The following is a 24,573-nucleotide window of genomic DNA, read 5'->3' as shown; positions in this document are numbered from 1 at the left end:
GTTTTTTTTGCACCGGTCCTGGAAGCACTGCAATACCAGGTCAATGCATGGAGTGGATGGAGCACGCTCCGGTTCCACCACCCAATACCAAAAAGAATCTGCCACCACTCTTCTGCTTCCAAATTTCCAGGCCCAAGGGATTCCCTGTGTACCACTAGACATGGGGCCACAGGTCAAATCTGGCCTGCAGGCCAGGGCGAGCACCTCTCGAATAGTAAGTCTGAAAGGATTCACATATTACCGTAGTTTTAATTAGATCAGGAAAGATTTCTATTGAGACATACATGTAGGAGTAGAAAACTATATTCTAGAAACAAGGGTTTCTGCTCTGGAGTCTTGTGGAAACTGGCCTGCAGTAAACACAACTGTAAAATGGATATCCATTTACTTGTGGCTAACATCTAGGCAACTCTCTAGCCCATCGCTCACTTCCATGTCATTAGCTACGGAATTGGCTTTTACCTACACCATAGTGGAAACTAAACATCACCTGGGATGGAATCATCTGAACCCTGCGTACTTGGGGGGAACACTGGACTAAACTTATCTTCAAAGCACATGTAGAGAAGATGAAAGAGCAAATCAGTGCCAGAAATTTCAAAAGCTGGTCACCTCAAAATGGGGAGTGAACCCAGCTACATTACGAACCACTGCTACTGCTTTGTGTTACTCCAGTGCAGAGTATGCATGTCTAGCATGGGAACGATCAGTTCACATCAAGACACTAAACCCAATTCTAAATTACAGCTGTTGTGAAATAACTGGATGTTTAAAGCCAACACCAAAGAATAGCCTGTACTTACTGGTTGACATTGCACCACCTGGTATCAGAAGAAAGGTAGGAAGCCAAAAAGAATGATCATGGAAGATGGAAGACCCTAGGCATCCACCCTACAGTCCACCCTATGGGCACACAGAACCAAATGGCTTAAAGCACAAAACAGTTTTGGGACCAATGTTGTGCCCTTGGACATGATGGCTGACAGAGCACAACTGAGGTTATGGAAGGAAAGATTACGTTCAACCAGACGCCCTGACATGGAAGTGAAACCCAAGGGGACATTCCCAGAGGGGCTGATGCACACAGGTCAACATGGTGATACCTGAACCACCTGTGCCCACAAAGAGGAAGATCAAAAACAAACATGATCAAACGGAGCTACTCTCATAACACGAATACATGTGAATGCGGTGAAGTGCAGACCATGGAGCACCTGCTTATTTCTTGACTCCTTGGTCAGACCTGCATAAAGGAGAGAGCCATTGCTTACACAAGATTCTGGAAAAATGGTTTATGACAAGGACACAGGAGCAGGAGGCGGCAGAGGCAGCTACAGAAACTGGTGTGCCATATCCTCATTATAGCCAAACGAGATGTTATGCTCAAGCAGACCTTTTCAGTTTTAACTAACCTGTGAAATCATTGCTGGAATAATATTCTCCATTTAATAATCAATAATAAATAATTAAATATTATTAAAAGCACTAAGATTGTTATGTGCTTCTTGATACAGACTTAAAAGAAACATTCCAATCCCCAAGTAATCTAATTTGAGACAGGATTTGATGCAAGGGCCAAAAGACTGAAGGGAGAAGTAAGGGAGAAAGAACCACCAGAATTTGTACCGTTCAGCATAACAGAGTTGAATTATACAAGGTGGGTCCCTGAAGAATGCAGTAGGTGATGTATGTGAACAGCCAGATAGGAAATTGTACTTAAGACTACTCTGAGAGTAGGATTTTGTGTTCAGTCTTCCCAGGCACAAGGCAGGTTGAAGTCCTTCAGCCTGGAGGCAAACTTGCAGGAGACCATGACAGAAAGATCAGAGGAACAGCATACTTTTTAACCTGCTGAAGCTGGCTAGGGACTGTGTCCTTGGATTTAAGTGCAGAGTAAAACCAGGGTATTGTTCTGGTACCTTCTTTTGCTTATCTATTCTCATATCTCTATCTCAATGTATGGTTATGGATTTCTTATGCTTGTTCATGTTGTTTTCATAATGCGTTATCTTTTTACAAACACTTGTCAGTATTATTTGTAATTCCAGAGTATTTGATCATACAGGCTTGCCCATTCTATGGAAAAGAGAATCCACCTTTTCTTAGCACATGTCTGGAAAAGGGTGTGATCCTTTTAGCCAGGAAAATTCCCACTGCTAAAGGCTGGCAAGGCATAAGTGAGACAGGTAAAGCTGAGGCCCAACATGTCAAGGAGTTGGCCTCTGGCACATTTAAGCTGGTTTTCAGTGGTTAAACAGCAGACAGCAGCAATGGATTTGGGTCAGAAGAGCACCCTGAAGAAGTACCCTGAAGTGTGTCTCAAAGGCACACCCAGAGGGTCAAGGCATATCACAATGTGCTTAATAACTTTATTATAAATAAGTGTTTATCGAACTTTCAATACAGCTTTTTCCTCCCTTTATACAATTACTGAGTTTTTTAAAAACTATTTAATAATTGAAATGGCTCAACTACTGTGGGGAATTCAAGTAAGAGGAGATCTAGAAGTTCAAAGTGGAAGCTTAAAACCACATGCAGTCTTCTATTTGCAAATCGAATGAAAATAAATTTTTGGTAAGATTCTTAGGCACAACCTGTGTTAGCATTCACACATTCAGCACAGATTAATGGTCTCTTAAGTCTTCTCCACTCGTGCATACAAGTGAAAGCCTATACAAAATAGAACTGCGTAGGTAAAAACACCCTGGTTCGCATGAATACCTGCATTTTATAACACGCGTTTACCACTAGGAATTCCATTCACAAAGACCTAATCCAGTGAAGAAACCAATGCGCACTTGTGGAGGTACTACATCTGAATGGTTATATGCTGCTATTATCATTACTCCTTTTTAAAGGCTATAACAAAGAGGACTTAATAAAGACAAATAAATACATTATTGTTCAGGCAATAATAAAATAAAATAAAAAATAATCTTTTCTAACATTTACAATACAATATACCCCTTCCTGCGGTAGGCAGTGTTAAAAGGAATAAATAAGTTCTCAACACATTGCTTAAAAAGAAAGAAATCTGATCAGATTAAGGCAGTTTCCAACAGAGTTGGTAGAACATCTAAACTAAATTCTTAAATCAAGCTAATTCTTAACAGATTCCTCTGGTCCAATGAATGACCTAACAAAACAAAAAACAACTAGTCCAAAAATTGTTATGGATAAGAAATTCATAAAGTTCTGACGCGTGTTCTTTCTGCACCTCTGCGAACATCCTGAGAATTCAAATCATGGCATTATAGAGGAACTGTACTCTGATATCATATGAACTATGATATCATATGAACTATGATATGTTTCTCTTATAGACCCATACAACAGTTCTCTTGTCAGCTTATTTCATTGTATCTACACAGAAAAACCTGCAAGGTATACAGGCTGATGAAAATAAGAAACTGAATTCTTGAGAAGAAATCCAGTGGCATTCTTGGGATGTGATAATAGTCAGGAGCAAGTCCTTCTTCTATTCTTCCACAGAGCTACTACCATCAAAATCCCTCTTAGCTGGTATCACGGAAATAGTACTGCTCAAAGCCACGGTTTATGTTAAAAAATAAAAATGAAAAGATTATTTTGTAAATTAGGTTTCACAGAATCATAGAAAATGAGGGTTGGAAGAGTTTTAACAGCCTCCTTGTGAGAAAGTTTTTCCTAATATCTCACCTAAACTTCCTTCGCTGAAACTTGAGACCATTGCTCCTTGTTCTATCATCTGCCACCACTGAAAATAGTCCAGCTCCATCTTCTTTGGAACCACCTGTCAAGTAGTTAAAGGCTGCTATTGAATCCCCTGTCTTCTCTTCTCCAGACTAAATAAGCCCAGTTCACTCAGCCCCTTCTTGTAAGTCCTATATCCCACCCCCCTCGCCATTTCTATTGTCCTGCAATGGACTCTCTCAAATTTGTCTACATCCTTTCTGTAGTGGGGGTCAATTCTCAGCACCCTTGGATACACTACACCTAGCCCCATGGGCTTGTATGCATCCAGCTTTTCTAAATAGTCCTTAACCTGTTCTTTCACCACTGTTGGCTGCTCATATTCTCCCCAAACTGTGTTGCTAGGTGCAGTAGTCTGGGAGCTGACCTTACTTGTGAAGATCGAAATAAAAAAGGCATTGAGCTCTTCAGCCTTTTCCTCCTCATCTGTCACTAGGTTGCCTCCCCCATTCAGTAAGGGACCCACACTTTTCCTGATCCTCCTCTTGTTGCTGACATACTTGTAGAAACCCTTCTTGTTACCTTTCATGTCTCTTGCTAGCAGCAACTCCAGTTGTACTCTGGCTTTCCTGATTTCATCCCTGCATGCGTGAGCAATATTCTTATACTCCTACTTAGTCATCACGTTGCCTGTCACATTTGGTATTCTTCCAGTAAAGTTTGTTTAAAATATAATCAGTTCCCTTGGACTCCTTTCCCCATCATGCTGGTCTCCTAGTGTTTCATTGTGTATGGCTCCAGTCTTGGAAACATTTAAACCCACATTTAACTTTATGCAACATGGGTAGTCTCATTTCCATAGGTAGGGCAAGAAGATAAGCATGTGGGTAAATCTTTGCAGAATTATGCAAATAATGTTTTAAATTAGATTACTCAGGGATGGGAATGTAGCTTTTAAGTCTGTATAGGGAAGCACATAGCAATCTTAATCCCTTTAATAATATTAATATTGACATTAAAATTAATTGTAATTATTAAGCAGCACAGCTTATTATATTAAGCAGGACAACTTAACTGTTCTGCCACGAAATTCCAGGTGTTCCCTTTTTTTTTGGCTAGTTTAGGTGCTCTTAAAACGGTAATCCCCAGTAACTTGATTTCTAAGAACTGTGGACAAAATGATAATGTTATTTGATGCACAGAGCTTCATCAAAATGGGCAGCCATACATGAAACAGCACATCCATGGTAGTCTCAAATTCCAAAAGTTATGACATGACAAGACCACTTCGTTTTCTTCCTTGTTTCTTCCTTGCAAAACTCAGGGTAGGGGGATAATACATGTGGAATTATTACTATAGTTTTAAATGACAAGTCTTTACCATTATTTTTGTGAAGGGAAGTAGTTTTAACTTGGTAATTTACTGCACTGTAAGAAATATACAACTGTACAATATAAATATTTATACATCCACTAATATGGATGTCAAATCTCCCTCTTTTCTCATACTAATGAAATAAAGATATACCAACTTCCAAGGGAAGTGGTGCTGGCTCCTACCCTGGGGGTCTTTAAGAGGAGGCTTGATGCCTACCTAGCTGGGATCATTTGAGCCCAGTTTTTTTTCCTGCCCAGGCAGGGGGTCGGACTTGAAGATCTACAAGGTCCCTTCCAACCCTACTTCTACAATTCTATGCATATTGGAAGAGCAAAAGCAAGAATATTTATATTAACAAATACTCTTGGAAACCCTAAACAGAAGTGTGTACAGTTTGCCTGAATATTCAGGAATATTTTAGCTGATAGTTTATAAAAAATCTTGATTATGTCAGACAACTACTCTATCTAGGAAGTCCAGGCACTCCCCACAACTCGTATGGGAAGGTCTTCAGAAAAGTGAAATGTAAGGCAATGACCATAGGTGACGCGTATGGGGGGATCCAGGGGGACACGTGCCGCCCCCTTCCCCCGAGACTGGCGACCACCGAAGCTGCCACCAGCTTCAGCGAGTGTTTACTACAAATCCTCTGGGGCAGAAATGAAGCACAATGTAGTACTATATATATTTTTTATTCATAATAATTCTGAGAAACACAGAAGAGGGATTAAAGATGGAAAGATCTTGAAGATGAGCTATCCTTTTAACCAAAGATGTAGTGCTTTCAGGTCAAGGGAATACTAGCAGGGTTACATGGCAAATCTTTTTCAGATTATAATACGTACTTTACACCTCTGGATAAATAAAGGGCTTTGAACTCCAAAGCTGGTGAGGCAAGCACTTTCCATGAAAACCTAAATTCACTTCATAAAAAGCTGTTTTCAGAAAAGGATATGGTACATTTGTTAAAGGATAAATGCTTCTTCAGTTTCTCCTCCAGCCCAGATCCACAAATGAACTTTGGTGCAGTCCTTGGCTCCCAACATGAAATTCACAACCCTAAAACAGACACCCAACTTGGGTGAATTAGATTCCTCAAAATGAAATTCATAATACTTAATACACTGAGCAGGAAGATGTAGAGACCAGAAAACTGAAAGCATTGATGAGAGGAGTGTTTTTTAAATCCTGATCCCTCTTCCAGACTTGGATGCCTATGAGCAACTGGGATTCAGTCCCAAGTCCCGTCCTGGACCTCAGAGCCTAACATTTCCATACAAGTATAGACAATTGGCTTGTGTTTTCTTGAAAGAGGTGGATGTCTGTATTTTATACAATGGTCTAGAGATTAGAGAAACTGAAAGAAGTGAGAGGCTTGAGTTTTATGTCCTCCACAACGAGAATGCCCTAACCACCAGAACAGAGACAAAGCCAAGGGCATTCTCAATTTTTTACTGACAATTACACCACTGCATAGAAAAAATGGAAGATTCAAGAGTCCAGTGAAACAGCAAAAGAGTAGGGATCTGCTCCCTCACGAGCATGATTATGCAGCCTAGCAATGAGCATACTTATCTGGGAAGGGGAAGACTCCTGGGGTGCAGGAAGACATCACAAAGCAAAACCAAAGATACTTGTGCTATGTCACACCACATATGCTCAAATTCATGGCTGCAACAAATGGTAGTTATTAATTTGTGCTGCTATTTTGCGATGAACATCTGTTTCTTTTAAGGCAGGAGAGCACGGGCAATGTCACTGGGCAGGAACTCCCTGGCTTCAAGGGCCCAATCCCCTACAGGGGAATTCCTGGGGTGTGCAGGATTGGGCCCCTGAAGCCCGGGGAGTGCTAGCCTGGGTTTCTCCATTTGCAGAGGTGTGCCTTAAATTGGAATCCATGGGTGCACCTCTGCAAGTACGAAACCCCCAGGTTTCCTAGTTAGCAGGTAAGCACCAAGCAATTGCCTGGGAATGCCTCTGCAAGTAGAAAAACCCAGGGTTACCATTTGCAGAGGTACACCCTGAGTACTGCCCCACAGGATCAGATCTCTGAAACCCTGGGAGCAGCAGGGGCCCAACCCTGCAGGACAATGGGCAATGTGTGTTGTCTGTTCCAGAAAATCTGGTTTATTTTGCAACATCTCGTTATGCCTCAATGCTGAGGTATCTAGTTGTGGAACCCTTGTAGCAGGGGCACAGAAAATGAAGCCTACTAGGGCCAAAGCCAGCAGCCATAATTCTTTACGTCACTTTATTCAATGAAAAGGGATTTCAAAAGCCAAACAGTCCTGAGCACTCACTGCATGGCAATTCATTATTCTATATATATGTCTGCATGTGAGGTCTAGTTTCCTGCTTCCAAACATGAGAAGGCCTTACAGCCAATCAAAGGGGATCGCAACAGTGGTGGCCCTCAGCTGGAAAATCTACCTTGCAAATGGCTGTCAACAGTTTGAGTTGTAACCCTGCCCACTAGGTTTACACATGAGAGAGTTTCTTAGTTTAGGATATCAACTAGCAGAAAACACTAAGTGGTAGTAGGGAACTTTACTGATAAAGGCTTGGGTGCCTGCAGCTTTCAGGTTAAGCAGGGCCTGCATTTGCACACTTGCACTCTGACTAAACTGCACCTAAGTCTCACGTATGGCCTTCGAGTTTTTTTTGTAGATCATGAACACTGAAAGCTTTGGACTCAGAGGGGCAGAAATATCTACTAATTAAACAGGAGTTGTCTAGCTGATGTGACTTTCTAAGCTAGTCACAAGGAAGACAGTGGAGACATTCTGCTCTGGATCTCCAAGTAGCATGCTCTGCCAGATTGCAGGCAAATCATAAGGGAAGTCCAATCTGGCAGATTATCGTGTCAGAGGATGACATACGATAAAGCCTGAGCCAAACTAAATGGTTACTTGGCACCCCATTGTCCTCCCCCTTTGAAGCCTTCTTGCTACTTCTCATGCTAGAGCTAAGTCATTATAGGTGCAAGCCCCTCCACGCATCTCAGTGTCTGACCTAGTTTAATCCATGAGTAATATTTTCTTTCTTCTCAGCCTACAGAACTTGTTCAAACATTAGAAGACTGCCTCATGGACAGACAACGATGCTGCAGGTAATGAGCAACTTACTGCCAAGTAAAGACACATGAAAGTCTCTATTGCTTGCCAGGGTGTTTTAAAGGCATCTCCTGCCCAGGAAGTTCCTGCTGATTGCTCCCCTAGAGGAGCAATCAAACAAAAAGCCACCATCTGGAAAGCCTCATGAGTGCAAAGCAGTCAATGTTTTTCAGAAATCAAGACAGATGTATTTTAACCTCACCCCAACCCCTTCAAATTTTGCCCCTTTCTCTTGCATTCCCAAGCATGATAACTGATGCCCAATTGTACACAGTTGCCAATACGGTGAAGTTAATTTTGATGAAAAATTGCCCAAATAAGCCACAGGTGAAATTTAAAGGACTTAATTGGCTTCATTCTTAAGCTTTTTATCATCAAAATCCCCGTATTCTCAGTACAGTGCACAAAACTCAAAATAACTATTTCACCTCTCCCCTTCAATTTAGATAGTTAGGAAATTTTGCCAGGGAATTGATATATATTAAAAGAACACATATAGAAGGTACAGAACCACAAGCACTCTGTTCATAGTCTTCTGAAGTTATTACATTTTAAGATTTCTGGGACTGAAATATCTATGTTAACATTTAAATGCAGTAAACAGTTTGTGCATGTTAAAATGGAGAATAATGGGGGAAAAAATCATCAGATACAAGGCAAATAGGGCCAGTAGGGACCTCACAAGATCATCTAGTCTAGCCCCCTGCTGAAGGCAGGATTGTCCCTGATGACCAAACCAGATGAGTCCCTGTCGAAACTGATCCTGAAAATACGCAAGGACAGAGCTTCCACAAATTTTCTAGTAGCTTGTTTCAATACTGCAACTTGAGACAACTGCTCCTAGTCCCCTTTCCCTATGGCCACATAGAAAAACCCATCTCCATCTTCTCTTATTGTGGCCCTTCACTTATCTTTCTGAGGGCACGGGTGCTTCAACAACATATCACAAGGTGATGGAAGGGGTGAACTCACAGCAAGTCAACCACCCCATTTGAGCTGAATGTGTGCATGACTACTTGACAATGAAAATGGAGCATGTTATCCTGCTCTTGCTATGGCAAAGAATTACTGTACGATCACACACCCAAGATTACTTTGCAGTAACTGGTTCCAGTGTCTATATAAGCAGTGCTCTCAAGGCATTCCATGAAAGATCTTTTCTAAGTTTACCAGAATTGACAGAAATAAAATTAATATAGAAAACAAGACCATATTGGGGCATAAATCTGGAAAATAAAATACCAGTTACCATAGACAACTATGTATGTGCTTAGAAAAGCAGCATAAAAGTTGTAGAAACTGAAATGTTAGGGAAGAACTATTAGAGTCTCTAAATTTGCAGGAATTGCAAGACTAATTAAAATAGAATATGGCTACCAAGAAGCACTGGGGGGGGAGGTCAGACACCATAGTTTTCACTACTATGGGTCTAAGTTTACAGAAAGCTCAGATCCAGATCAGTCATTTTACTACATTTAAATTCAGCACTTAAGGTGTCAATTTTGCAAGGTGATCTATACCAACTTCAGCAAAAATTTGGAGTTGGGGGCTGCTTTAATGGAGCTTAGCTCCGAGCCTGTAGCGAGAGTCATTGCTCCTGCCAAACACCATTGCTGATCTCTGCTGTCCAGCTGCTGCATGAGTAAAGTTCCACATCAGAGAAGCACTGCCTAAATGTCACAATTCACCACCTCTTCCCCTGCGTTGTGGGCTAGATAAAGTGGCTCCACAGGACAGCTCTGGCCCGTGGGTCCATAGGTTGCCAACCCCTGTACTTCAGTGTGAGAAGAACAAACTTGAAATACCCCAAATTTTACTTGACCAGTGTTTGGAAAGCACCTTCAGAAATAAACATTAAGGAGAATCTGAAAGTACTTTTCTCCTTTCCTACCAACCCGAAGAAAAAAGGGAGATAAGAGACAACAAAGAGAGAAAGCAGGTGTTATTGGACCACAACAATATGGTTGTGGGATTTACACTTAAACGTGGGATTATACAAAAAAACCCCATAATTATTTCTTATGAGACAAGTTTAGTCTTGAAGTTCTTGGATCAAATTGGAAGCTGAGCTATGTGAGAATGCAGTGGAGAAAGATACAAACAGACGGCTTGCTTTCTTGTTGCCTGTACTGGATAAAGCCACCTCTGAAACACTGCACTGATTCAGAAAAATTGCTATTTGGTAATGTCGCAGTGCACTCAGGTGCCCTGCACCTGAGAGTGGAGACTGCTCTGGGGAGACCCCTAGTGACAGAAAGGGGGGGGAGCTCAGCTGCCAGTCACCAGGGCTGCACAGGTGCTGGTTGCCAGGGCAACTGGTAAAACCAGCTGACAGGAAAGGGCAGGGCTTATCCCTTCTTAAGTCCAGGTAGGAGGCCAGTCCCTCTCCAGCAGCCATGGGAGTAGGGACTCAGCTCGGCTAGAGGGGAGGACTCTGGCAGTGAGAGCATCCCCTGGTCACTGCTGGGGTTGGGGAGCCCTCCTTCCTCCCCCCTGCTCCCTCACTCTCTAGAAGGGAGTAGATTTTGGTTGACCGGACAGTCTAGTTTTTATGTTGTAGCCCAGGGGCTTTATGTTTTATGTTTACGGTTTTGACCGGAGGACCGGGTGAGGCCGTTAGGGGTTGGAGGAGGCCTCATAGGGACTCCCCAGTAGCGTGGAGGTTCCTGGCGCCTGAGAGGGCGCAGCATTTGCAGGGTGCAGTGGCCCTAACCCCAGAGCGAGAGAGAAGGGGGCAGCGAGGAGCTCCGGAGGGAGAGAGAAGGGCCAGAACATAACAAGGCCCAGATCAACCCATGTCAACTCCATCTGCAAGGCTTGGGCTGCGGTATAGGGGAGGAAAAGGAGCCGCAGTTAGTGCCCCCTGTCACTGGGGGGCGGAGAAAATGGGTAGCCTCCCGCTGATTACAACCATCTTCTAATCAAGTCATATCAAGGCATGGCAGGTGAGTAAGCAGGCGATTGGCCCATTACAGGAGGGCGGAGCCACTCCCAGAAAGGCTCCGATATTGATACTCCTGTCACAGGTAACTTTTCTTCCTCACCAGAAACTACTACACCCATACACTAGGGACAGAAGTTACACATAAACCGGTATAAGTGATAAGAAACTAGTTCCAACCTGTAACACAACAGAAGTTCAGTGCACATAAACTGCTTTCAAAATGGCTTAAACTGGTTTAAGATAAACCTGGATGGATGCAGTATTAGACTTAAATGATTTAGGTTACATCGGTTTATTGAACTTCTGACTCGGATCCCCTCCAGATTCGACTTAACTCACAGTCCCCCAGCATCCCAGGATAATTTGAACCCCTCTCCCTCACAGGGTTGGCAGGTTAACTTTGGTCCAAGCTGTCTGCTTCAGCTAAGCAAGGAGGCGTGCTCTAGCGCCCTCCAGCTTCTGACCCAAGCCACTGCAGGCATGTGGCTGTATTTCAAGAATTAAAAGTGAATGTCTGTTCACTTGTTTATCAATTCAATCTCCACAGCACAGACTAACGTGCAGAGACTGAATCGATTCACCCTCAGACTTCTTGACTGTCAGTACTTAGCCATGGAGATTGCAAAGCCCAATTCAGATGACTGCCTTAACAGGGACATAAGTAGTAAAGATTGACATGCACTTCTTTAAGAAGTAGGTAGTACAAATGGGCATGTCTTTTTACAGCATATGATGAAGTAAAGTCTTTGTTGATGAAAGCTTATATTACATACCTCTGATTTAGTTAGTCTATAACATGCAAATCTACCCTGCTTTCTGTATATTTTTTAACATGCATTATGGAAGTAGAGTTACATTTTCAGTCTGAATTACATTTAACTGTGGTTTTTCCCCTCAATTCTCCTTCCAATTTTCCAAGAGTTTGGAGGAGAAAGAAATTCTGCCATTTTTGTCTTAAGTGATGACACTTGTCCTGCCCTGAATACAACATATAGCTTTGGGATAGAATGCAATCTTTAAGTGTTAATGGTAAAATAGTATTTACAAGAACATTTTAGGTACATTAGGTAATAGTATGAATTCTGCTGAGACCTGATAGAATTATTTATTATTCATTCATTACTGCAGATGCATGCAATAATTTGACAATATACAAGGGGGGGAGGAGGGAGGAATCTTCCTTGGTCCACTGCCCCTAGAAACTAAAAATGCAACTTAAGTTATATTACATACATGTATGAGTTGAATGCAATAGTGGGTGTACACATCCAAAGCAGATTTACATTCCAACAAGTGGGTTTGAAACACAGATGAAGTAGTACAGGAGGGTAGCTTGCTATGTAGAAAGGCAAAGAGTTCTGAACATAATGGGCTACATAAGAAAAGAATGAGTACATATGTGAGAATACAAAGGCAACAGAAAGAGAAGGACAAAGGCAAGGGCTGTGCTGACCTTCAAAAATGGATAGAAGAACAGATGATGAACAGCAGTGAAGGGATTCATGCAAAGAGATAAGAGGGGGAGAGGTCAGAGAAGATTTGTTTGCGTGCAGAATTTTTTGATTAAGGGGGAGATCAAAGAGGAACTGAGGGCCTGAGCCAGGGTTTAAAACAATATTATGCAAGAGAGAGACACATTTTAGACACAACACATGCAGAAAGCACAGTGTTATTATCCATCACATGAGACCTTAATATTACCAGGCTCCCCCAAAACATGGACAAGAGTGTATATACTTCTTATGAAACTACAATGGTGAATAAAGCATTTCTATTTACTACATGAGTTTGTTACTGAACTAAACTGACTGTTTCTGGTCACCATTTCATTCCATATGACTGAAATAACTGGCTTTTATTCACAGACTGCGAGTTGGGGGGGAGGGGGCTTTCCTGGTTTTTCTCTTCCAATCTTCCATTCAACTTTGAATCAATTAGTCATAAAACCAACCTCACTGAATAAATTGCAAAAGAAGAAACTCTTTCTGCTTCTTGGAGGGAAATAAAACAAAACAAAAAGTGCTACTTTTTAAGCTAATTTAGCTCTTCAACAAAGTCAGGTTACATCTGTTGACCCAGTGACTTCTACCATGTCACGGTCTGACTTAAAAAAAAAATAACAGCAAACATATACTGCGTTTTAATGTATTGATTTTAACAGACTATAATGAGATTGGGCTGCAATATAGATTACCAATTGCATATTTTAATTGTAACATCTATACACACACACTTAAAGTTACTTAAAGTTTATATGTTTGTATTTATCCATTATCCTCATATTTTTAATTATCTCAGACTCACAATTAGTTAACTGCTGAGGCTTACTCTTAAATTTCTAAGTAACACAAATAATTCATAACTCTTTAAGAGACTTCTTCTTTGGGCACTTGATGAGATTTATTCAAGTTACTTCTTGGTTGGATTATAGCAATACTGAAGAATGGAGCACAAAATTATCAGTCTTCAGGAAAGTTGGATTGGTTTTGAATATTAAAGTATCATCTCAGCAACATGTATGCACCACAGACAATGCTGTCTATAGGGGTTCCTCATGGTATATCTTGGCATGGTCCAATGTGATGTCCTGATCTTTAACATACTCAATTCTGTATGCCAAAGAAATCCAAATATTGCCTAGACCTCTAGGATAACGACCGTAGAATTTTACTCAGATTTGATGGAGCCATCTACAATTATGGGTACAGCTCACACAGACAAATGAGAGAGATTTCTTTGTGGTTGCTGAGAGACTTTGGAAGGAACTCTCACAGGAACTAAAGATCAATATCACAATGCTTACCTATTGCATCAGGTACAAGGCACAAATGCACTTCTTTTGACCATTTCTTCGCTAATAGAACAATATACAAAGTTGCACTAATTCCTTTATTCAAAAAGCATTCCATACATTGTTTTCCCTTTAGGGAAAGAAGGTAGGAGAATGAATTACATACCACATAAATTATGCAGGTCACTTAATGCCTTACTAGAAAGTGCTTAGGTCGCTTAGCAACAGAGGCTGCATGAGAACCTGTATAGAATAAATTTCCATAACGGAAGATATTACCGGATGTGGAATATGCTGTTCCAGGAAGAGGAGGAGACGAACTGAAGAAGATTCAAGGCAGTTGAAACTGAAAGAGGGGAATGCCCACCTCTCCCCAGTGTAACAAGTTCATTTGTGGAGGATGCCAATTTAAAACCATACCTTGCTCACATAACACTATAAAAACCCTAATACCCTCTAGAGACATTGAGCAATAAGCAAAGGGGACAGGACAAGTTGACATTTGCAAAGTGAATCACATGAATGCTCCCTTCTACACAATGCCTCCCTAGATGTCACAAGAACAGCTGTTCCACTCTATTTGCAGATGGGCTAACAGTCTACAACATTGTCCAGTTTCCAAAACCCTTACTCTGATATAATTTATGGGCTTGGATTTCGCATCAGTTACCAAAGTGAAAGTGTCTACCATTTCACAACACTGCAAGACAAGCTACAGAGCTAATGACCAGAAAAGAACGGTCATGGTCAACAAATGTCTTATTTTACTTTCAAACAAATAGGAGGGAATCAGGAATGAAAACATTTCTTACCTGATAATTTTCTGCTAACTTATTTTTCCTTCATCTATTATTAATATGGTAATGGCCGCACACCCCACTTTATCACTCCCGCCCCCCCCAATATACATACACACAATTCAGAGCTGGCTTAATATTGTTGCCAGATGTGAGGTTGCTAAACCTAGCTCTTCAGCACTGGCCACCAGTAAAGTAGTCCAAAGCTGTAGAAACACTTAAGCACCAGGTTTTTAGCGTAAGAAAATTGGTTGATATATTAATTAACCTTAGGACAATTATATTTTAAGTCTCCTTTTAGAAGGGAAAAGGAAAATCAGTTTGCATTCTTGACATATACCAGATTACTAGGGCTGTGCGAAGCTTCAGTTGCCGATTTGATTCAGAGGAGATTCGGCAGCCAAATCTCCAAATCGAATCGGGAGACCAATAGAAAGATCCAAATCGATCCAAGGCTTCCAAATCAATTTGGAAAAGATTTGAAGGAAAATTAGAGATTTGGGCAGTCCCTGCTTGCTGCCACAGGGAGCTGGACCCAGATTTCATGCCAGTAAGTAGGGGGCGGGGGGAGGGCTGAAAGAGCAGGGAGGGGACCATGGGGGGACCCCCCCTAGGCCCCATCCAATGCCTGCTCCCTCAGCCACCCTGAGCACACTCCAACCCTCATTTACTGGCTGCTGCAGTCAGGGCCTCTGGGGGAGCATGCAGCGTGGGGCAGATCGCGCCCCCCCCCCCAACTTGGCAGGAGCTGGTGAGTGCAGGGCTTTTTCCCCCTTTTTTTTAAAGCACCGGGATGCTGAGGCCAGGCAGGGCAGCCATTGATGTGGCTGGGAGAACAGGCAGGGACGAGGCCTGTTTGATTTGGAGATTTGGCAGTGGCCAAATCTCTAAATCAGATTCGGCCTAATTGATTCAGGACAGTGATTCAAATCACCAAACTGAATCACTATCCCCCAAATACAGTTGAATCCTAAGCGAATACTAGCCACTTCACACAGGCCTACAGACTACCTTGCAAGGCTGAATGAGAAAAGAAGCTGCTCATACACAGAAACTCATAAGGAAAGAAATTTCTCATTCTGCTGCACAGCTTCTCTCCTCATTCTTCACTACTGGGAAACAGCAAGCAGCAAATCACACAAGTAGGGCAAGGGTACGAGAAGCAAGTTTTAATTATTGTTACAGGAGAATATTAGAATAAAAGAATGGACATTTGCAGAAACAAACCATAGGGATTGCAAACTAAGGAATTATGTGGGAACCAACTGGGAACATCCTTCTGTCAAAGGGGGATGCTGCAGAAGAATGGAGCATTACTTTAAATATCTTCCTCAAACAAGAGGAAGTCACTTCCTTAATATCTCAAGAAACTTCCATAATGACCAGCATGTTGGCTGGTACAGGATTTTAAACCCCACACCTACAGAACTTCTGAAGTCCTAAAGCTTCAACATTTTTGACTGAATTAAATGAACAGGATACAATTGGGATGTTCACGCAATGTGAACAAGATATTAATTATCTGCATTATCATAATACAAAGGAGGCATAGTCACAGACCGGAATTCCAGAACACACGGATGGATACTATTCCTTGGTGGAGAAGGGGAAGGAGGAGGTAGACTATGGCAAATTACAACTGTAGAGCAAAACGGTTAGAAGAAACTGAAGCAATAACTTGTTCAGCTCCTGGAAGCAGAAAAATGTCATGGCCTCAAAAGAAAGGACAGATACTTGTCCTAGAGCCTCGAGCCATAAAATTGAACTGCCCCTGAATTCCATAGGTGGGAGACATTAACCATTAGTGATGAATGGGGGAGACCCTGGGTAGTAGAAAACAATCTGTCAAGACAAGTTATTGAATCATTAACACTTAGGAATTGATTTTCAATGCAGCAGCATGTAACATAAGGTTCAGCAGAACAATACTCTATCACAAAAAAGGAAGTCCCTTCAAATAACGGAGCTCTTATTTGGATGGACATTCCATTCTTCCCAGAAAGTACTGTGAGCAGCCATATTATGACTGTCAGTATTGTAAAGTAATTTGAAGATTGAAAGTGCTAATGCACTTAAGTAGTATGCAGTATTATGCATCAAAAGCACGTACTATTTTATTTTTTAATATTAAGCATCTGTCAGTTTACAGAACACTAGAGGAAATAACTACTGGCAGTATGTCTGCCCAGAGCAAGTCAAATCTGTTCCTTAGGTCATGTACTAACTTTTTATGCTAGATTTTATATTGCATGTAAATGAATACAGTAAAAAAAAGAGAGAGAACAAACCCTATAGAGGGGGTGGCATTTGTCCTTGAAACACGGTGCCAAACAAGCATAAATCTGCAGGCTATAGTAATAACTTGCCAGCTGGAGAGATAAAGCAGAATGTGACTGCTTTTCAAAGCACTTGTTGGCATCTACCACCTAGGAGAAAAAGCGATGTTATTTTAAATGAAAGAATAATCATACCACTTTAAGTGCACAAACTTTTTAGACACTATTCCCAAACTGCAGTTATGAAATAGCTATGAATGCATCCCACCTTTCCCTCCAAAATTAAATAACCACATAGCAAAAATGGGCATCACAAAAATATAATTACAAAAATAGAATACTGTATTAGCCTATACCAAACCCAACATCAACTCTCATTCAACTGGTTATGAGCTTCATCTGAGTTATTAAATCAGCAAAAAAGGCTCTTTTTAATGTAAAAAAAAAAATCTTTCTACCACTCTCCCAAGTCATGGCTGAACCCTTGAAGGGCCTATCAATATCTTCTTCATACTTACCTGCTCAAGCTGGATTTTATTACAACAAAACATACTAATTTTAACAAAACTATAAAAATATTTTTGAAAACAATTATAAGAACTTAATACAGGAATAGCACTCGAACAGGAGCTCAAATACAAAATCAGTGTAGACATACCTGTGGTAATGCAAGCAGATATGCAAGAGACAAGGTCATATCATTTGGTAAGGCATCATTAGCCAGTTGTAGGAGAACTGAAATACATGAGAAGAGGAAAGAAGGCACTGATTACTGATCCATCTTCCCTCTGTAGCTAAAAAAGTGAAATGTTTTTCCATATAAGCATGCTTTATTAGATACTAGCTTGAAGCATTCTATACATGTTTAATTAAACACTAATCAGTGCAATCCAGAAACAGATAATGTGCAATTAAACTGCAATGCTGCTTCACCTTAACTTCCAGGCCAGTGTTTTGTACCTTAATCTAACAAGATGAAATAGTGCAGTAACCAAACTAAGCCAAATTGCTGAAACGTCCTCTAACCTGATTTACAACTAAATCTGGTGGTTGTAAAAATCAAGGCAGTAGTATAAAATTATGAGCATTAAAGAAACCAAGGAGAGGAATAGAGTAATATATGTCATCTCCCCAGCTCTAAGCATCATGACATCTTATACACAACAAAAGTCTTAACTTTACTACCTTAAGATAAAAAAAATGGCACCAAAAGCAGTAAATGCAATTTTAAAGAAAACTCTCTAAAATTAAGTTCTGGTTAAGACAGGTGAATACCTGGAAGCAGCTGTACAAATCAGCTCGTTCAGATGATGCATCTGATGAAGTGTGTGGAAATTAGTTAACTGTATCACTGAATAATTTCTGAAGTGGTATGCAAAAGGTGAGATATCAACAGACTGGAGAGACACCAACCTTGTAATCCAAACCTGACTGACATGAATGGAAAGTCACCTATTTTTGTACTGACTTTCAAGCAAAGGAAAGAAGAACTTTCCTGTCAACAGTATTATCCTACAAGTATAAAATCCATCCATACTAACAGAACAACTATTTGGGAGTAAGAAGGGGGGAGGGGGAGAGAAGAACTGTTGAGAGTGTCTACATGATATTGCAAAAATAAGCAATAACTTTTGTTTTTAACAGATTGTGTCCATTTGGCAGGAAAATTCTGGTAGGATAGACAAACCAACCCCACCCCCCCACACTGAAGTATATAGCATGTTTTCTGGCCTTGACTTTCCAATATTACTTCCCTACCAAGACAGACAACTGGAAAAAGGAGAGTGTCTTAAGAAAACGTTGAATGCAATACTCCAAAGCCAACTTGGCTGGTTCTCTTTCAGAGTGTTTAAGTTGAAAGTGAAACTGGGTGCGGAAAAAAGCCAACATGTCTGAAAAACATCTCACACCTACAGTCTAACATTTACACTATCTACAGACAATAACATCAGTGTGGGGAAATTAAAAGGAAGTAGCCTAGGGGGAAAAAAAATGATCCTACCTACCTCCAGCATAAGAGCAAGTTTTTTTTTCTTTTCTTGTAAGATCGAGTCATATGTAGAGAATAGGGCTTTCAGTGATAGAAGGATTTCCTACACTGTGGCTGAGTGGTAGGGAGCTTTGCCCAGACCACAGACCCAAGCTGGTGTGTTTTAAACCACTGCTCTATAGGCATCCTATTTGTATATGCATGCTAGTAAGAAGCCTTAGAGAGCGCTTTCTACAAACTGCAAATGAGAGAAATTGCAACATATGGATGCTCCTTCTAATATGCACTCTTACATGACAAGGAATTTGGTTATACTGGATATATGTATGCCTCTGAATGCATTACGTGACAAGAAAATTATGTGCAGTCCTCAGCTGATCAAATGGAGTATTCAGTTGTTAAATCCTTGTTAAGCAGACAATGAACAGCAGCAGCTTTATCAGAAAGTTTTAAAGTGCTTTATTTTTTAAGCCTAACTTACACTTCCAGGAACCATTAATATATACATTTTTTTTTTATAAACACACAGCAATAAAACACAGAGCAAGAATTGCATTAAGAATTAGAAATATGCTACAAATCATCTTGTTGGCAAATATTTGGTGGTCTGTCTTCGTCAAAATATAGTTATGATGCCCCTAAGAGACCTAGCTTTCTATTAAGATGAGAAGAAAAGACTGGCCATGGATACAGACACCATTGTAGATGCATGATCCTATATAGTCAAGTTCAGCTGAGAACTGTACAAACAAATGTGGCACCATGGCCAAAACAAAAGTTAATATTATTTTATTCTATTTAGATCCTGTACTATGTCCATTGCCAGTGGACTCAAGTGCTCTTTAAAAATGCATGAGACTATGACTACCGATTATCACGTGCAATTTTTCCTCCCAAAGGAAAAATGCCCATGGATTAAAAAATGAGGATCTCAGATAATGCATAAATTATGGTTTATATCTGGTATGTTGTGTGCTTTTATTACTGACAGCAAGGCATATGCCTTGACTTTGCACTTGGAACCAGAAGTAGTGAAGATTAGAGTGGGGGTTAGATTCTGTAGTGTCTGCATTCTTGGATGAGGTCCTTTGGATAAATGTAACCATAATACCATTCCCTAATTAGACATCTGAGCTATAAATAAGCAAATCATCATATATAAAATTAAACATTTCCTTGGTTGAGTATGAAGAGGTTGATTATACAAAGCACAGTAAAGGTTAGGCCTTCAGAAGTAGGCTGTAATTATCCTGTCTCGGGTAATCTGAAAGGACCTAGAACTAATCCTTTTCTTTTTTCTATCTACTGCCACGTCTCAGTTATGCTCTTCAGTCACAGTAATGAGTTGGCTGTGTTTTTCAAGTGCGTTTGAGAGTAGCAATTTGACAGAATTCTTCTAAAGTGGATCTTCCAACTCCCCAATAAATCAAAGTTGCTTTTCTGAATAATCTGAAGTTACCAGGGATAACTAGTCAACAGCTCTCCTCGAACAGATAGGTCCTCCACCAACGATACTGTAAGCCAGACTTTACTCCAGAACCGTCAAAAAAAGTAAGATTTTTGCTGCCTATAAAAAACTGTTATGTACTTATTGAAAATAATAATCATGATGTGAGTGAGGTACATTTTGGGTGATGCTTTTTACTTGTTATCTCTGGATGTACAGCCAAACAAACCCATTGTGCACAGTACTCACAAAATTTTAAACAGCTCAACTCAAGCCTATGAAGACCAGTGCTATGGGTATAGGTAAACAGCAAATCTGGAGATTTCCAAAACTGCCATGTCACATAAGAGCAATTTTCCAAGCCAACGTTAGACCTGTTTGAGACATGAATCAGTCAAAGGGCTACTCCCCTGTATTATCTTATATTAATTCCTAATATGCCAAGAGTTCCTATTACACTGGCCCCCAATCTTAGCTTAGAACACTTCTTGGAGTTCCCACCGAAGCCAAAGGGAATTTTGCTATCGACTTCAAAAGGAGTTGCACTGTTTCCTTACTTTATATTATTTTAGGTTTTGGGGGTTTTTAATAAAAAAATAAAAATCAGGAAGATTTGGAATTGTTAAAACCAAGGATCAAAGAAAAAATATTTAGTAAGTTGATTGGCACCACATAAACCAAATGGCTTTCTGGAAACCCTAGAATGGGATCTTTCAAAGCAACATTCACAGGAGGAAAACAACCAGCAATTATTGATTTAAAAATCATCATCCATTAAAGCAGCCAGATAAACAAACAACCTTATTTTGTGTATAAACATCTGTCTCCTGAGCCGTCAGGATTCCCCAGCCAGAACTGACCAGATTCCTATTCCCATCTCCTTTAAGTTTTAAAGAATTTTCTGACAAGTTTAAAGTTGTCATAGTTCAAATCTAACCTGTCATCTATTGAGGAATCAGACACAAGAAACATATTTTGTTCAATAAACTCAGAATATATATAATTAAGATTAGATAATACTAAATTGCTACTCTGAGTTTACTCAATTTAACAACTTCTGATTCAGACTTCTAAGCAATGTTCATGTGTATTTGCCCATATAATTTGTTAATTAAATAATACATTGATGAGACCTGTTGCATGAGAACCAAGTATCTTTTTTCCATGATATGGAAAAATGTGTTCTTAAAGTGCAAATGATACTGTTGTACATTAGCCTTTGCAGTTACACTATTGCATTGAGAGTTCACTGTTAACAAGGGGACTGTTCCATCATTCAGAGAAGGGGAATACCATCAATTTATTGCCACAGCCATTTAAAGTCCTTCCCTTTTGGCATAATATATCGATCAAATCATAAAACTTATGAGCATCACAAAACAGCAACAAAACACTATTCTCAGGTGTCTCCTCTTGCTTCAGTCTGTCCCAGCTAGATGGGAAATATGAATCTTTCATCTCTTGTCCCCATGGACCCGATTCCTTATATATGCTACCAGATCACAACAGACAGAAAACCCTTTTAAGCTGGTGATTTCTCCTGTCACACTTTTGTCAGGAATTATCTGCTATTATTCATAAAAGCTCAAAAATCATGACTTTCCGTGACACATCCCACATCCTGTAAAAACACCTACATTTTTTTAAATTCCTGGATAAAAGATCTGGTAATCATCTGTATTAACACACATTAAATCGCATCCAGGTTACCAGACCATTCAGATTTATCCTACAAGTGTGCTGTTCTTACTAGTGAACAATTCAGTAAGTAAATCCAATAATTTATCAGCGCTCTTTTATTTTCTGCCAAATATCCAGCTTACGTAACAGCAGTTGATCTAGAATTGATTCATACAAGAACAAGTCCTTCCACCCAAATCCTACATCTGTTTCTATGATGTGTCTCCATTAATAACTGTACTGAGGTTTTTCAGTTAGCCTGCTGAAGGCACGGGAAAAAGAAAGGTGTCCATAGTCAGGAGCAAGGGTGCCACACGTGCTCACTATATGGCCCCTGTGTAGCAGATATGTGATTTTCTACTGCCTGAACAGACGTTTGAGCTGCAGAAGTTGTTATTACTGTATTTCCTGCTTAAAATGTGCATACATTTCCCACCAGCTGATTTCTGGGAAAAAAGTACATGCTATTTTTGAGAAAATATGTTAACTACTCTTTAAAAATAAATTTACTGGGTGAGTGAAGGAAAAAGAATTGTGTTCCTGATATCCCTTCCTCAATATTGGTGGTAGTATAAAAAAGAAAGAGTATTTAGAGCTTCTTTTAAAAAGAGAGATCTGGAGAGAAGGGGCAACCCAGACTTCTGTCTCCCAGATGGACAGAGATCTAATGGGAAAATGGTTGGACGATGAGAACACAGGCATGTATATGTATGGGAACAATGTTGAACAGGGCATCATAGAAACACAGAAATTAGAAAATTTGGGTTAGATGGGACCTCAGGTCACTTAGTCCAACCCACTGCTCAAAGCAGGACTACCCCAGTTAGATCATTTCAACACAGCTTTGACAAGCCAGGCCTTAAAAACCTTCCAGGACAGAGATACCACCACCTCTCTGGGTAACCTATGCTAGTGTTTCATCATCCTCCTAGTGAGAAAGTTTTTCCTAATATCTAACCTAAACAGCCCTTGCTGCAGTTGGCAACCATTGCTCCTTGTTCTGTCATCTGCTACCACTGAGAACAATCCAGCTCCATCCTCTTTGGAAGCCTGCTTTAGGGAGTTGAAAGCTGCTATCAAATCCCCTCTATTTTGTCTGCTGGGGACTAAATAAACTTGGCCAGTCTGCTTCTGACGCCAATGTCCACATCACTGATGAAGATTTAAACAGTATAGGCCCTAGGACAGAGCCTTGTGGGACCCCACTGGTCACAGCGCATCAAGACGATTGGCTCCCGTCGACCACCACCCTCTGGGTCCTACTGCAGAGCCAGTTCCCCAGCCAGCGCATCGTGGTGATGTCAAGCTAGTTTAGCCAAGAGGTGATCATGGGATACCAGATAGAAGGCTTTTTTAAAGTTGAGGTCTACAACGTCGATCTCTTCCCCCTTGAGTTCCCTCAGGCTCTCCTCATAAGTCATTTGCCCCAGCCCCCAAACCATTTTCACTGTCCTCCGCTGGAGTCTCTCCAATTTGTCCACATCCTTTCTATACTGGGGGGCCCAAAACTGGACACAGTACTCCAGATGTGGCCTCTCCCATTCTGAATAGAGGGGAACAATTACTTCCCTCAATCTGCTGGCAACGCTCCTACTAATACAGCTCAGTATGCCATTATCCTTCTTGGCAACAAGAGCACACTGCTGACTCATAACTATCTTTTTGTCCACTGTAACCCCCAGGTCCTTTTCTACAGAGCTGCTGCTTAGCCAGTCAGTCTCCAGGATGTAGCAGTTCATGGGATTCTTTCGTCCAAAGTACAGGACTTTGCACTCGTACTTGGTGCACCCCATGAAACTTCCTTTGGCTCAAGTCTCCAATTCGTCTGGGTCACTCTGCATCTTAGCCCCACACCCCAGCATATCTACTATACCCCCCAATTTGGTATTATCCAGGAACTTGCTGAGGGTTCAATCCATCCCATCCTTCAGATTGCTAATAAGGAAATTGAACAAAACTGGCCCCAGGACTGACCCCCGGGGCACTCCACTTGATGCTGGCTACTAACTAGACACTGAGCCATCTAGTTGCCATCACTTCTCTTCCAGGCCAAGTATTTTACTGCAGGGAAAGGTGTCCCCCAGCCCGACATCTTTTTCTCCTCATGGCTCTGGCATTTCAGTTCTGCTGCAACACTAGAAAGAACAGAACACTCTGAGAAAGAGCTCATATTCATTGAGGTTTCATAGAAAATTTGCTTTATTTTGGAAACTCAGTTCAAAGGCTTTAACTTTAATAGCTGTAGAAAGATTTAGTATTTTGTCTTCAAAGAATAGTGAGCACCACACTAGTTGAGACAAATTCCAACTGGGATCAATTTCAGGAGAATTAGATCCAATGTTTGAAGCCATGCCGAAAGAATAAGAGATCTGCAAATGCACAGATTTTAAAGAAAAAATATTTTCTCAATTCCATTTTCAAATGACCTCAGATTTCTACTACCAATCCTACTCTACCTCCCCATGCATTAGGGCTTATTTCAAGA

General features: G+C 40.7%; 1 protein-coding gene across 1 annotated transcript in view; it reads right to left on the bottom strand.

Annotated features, from left to right (window-relative positions):
* The window catches only part of NBAS (neuroblastoma amplified sequence), a 364,123-nt gene that overhangs the window by 129,095 nt on the left and 210,455 nt on the right, over positions 1-24,573 (bottom strand). Inside the window, exons 39-40 of the mRNA XM_019538135.1 lie at positions 17,630-17,706; positions 16,984-17,121 (exon numbers count right to left, since the gene is read on the bottom strand). Of these exons, the coding sequence (XP_019393680.1) occupies positions 16,984-17,121; positions 17,630-17,706 (215 nt within the window). The remainder of the gene's footprint in view (positions 1-16,983; positions 17,122-17,629; positions 17,707-24,573) is intronic.

The sequence above is a fragment of the Crocodylus porosus genome, unplaced genomic scaffold (genome assembly GCF_001723895.1).
Source record: "Crocodylus porosus isolate Cpor-Errol unplaced genomic scaffold, CroPor_comp1, whole genome shotgun sequence".
Lineage (NCBI taxonomy): Eukaryota > Metazoa > Chordata > Crocodylia > Crocodylidae > Crocodylus > Crocodylus porosus.
Note: the sequence above shows the minus strand (reverse complement) of the source record. Positions and strands in the feature narration are given on the sequence as shown.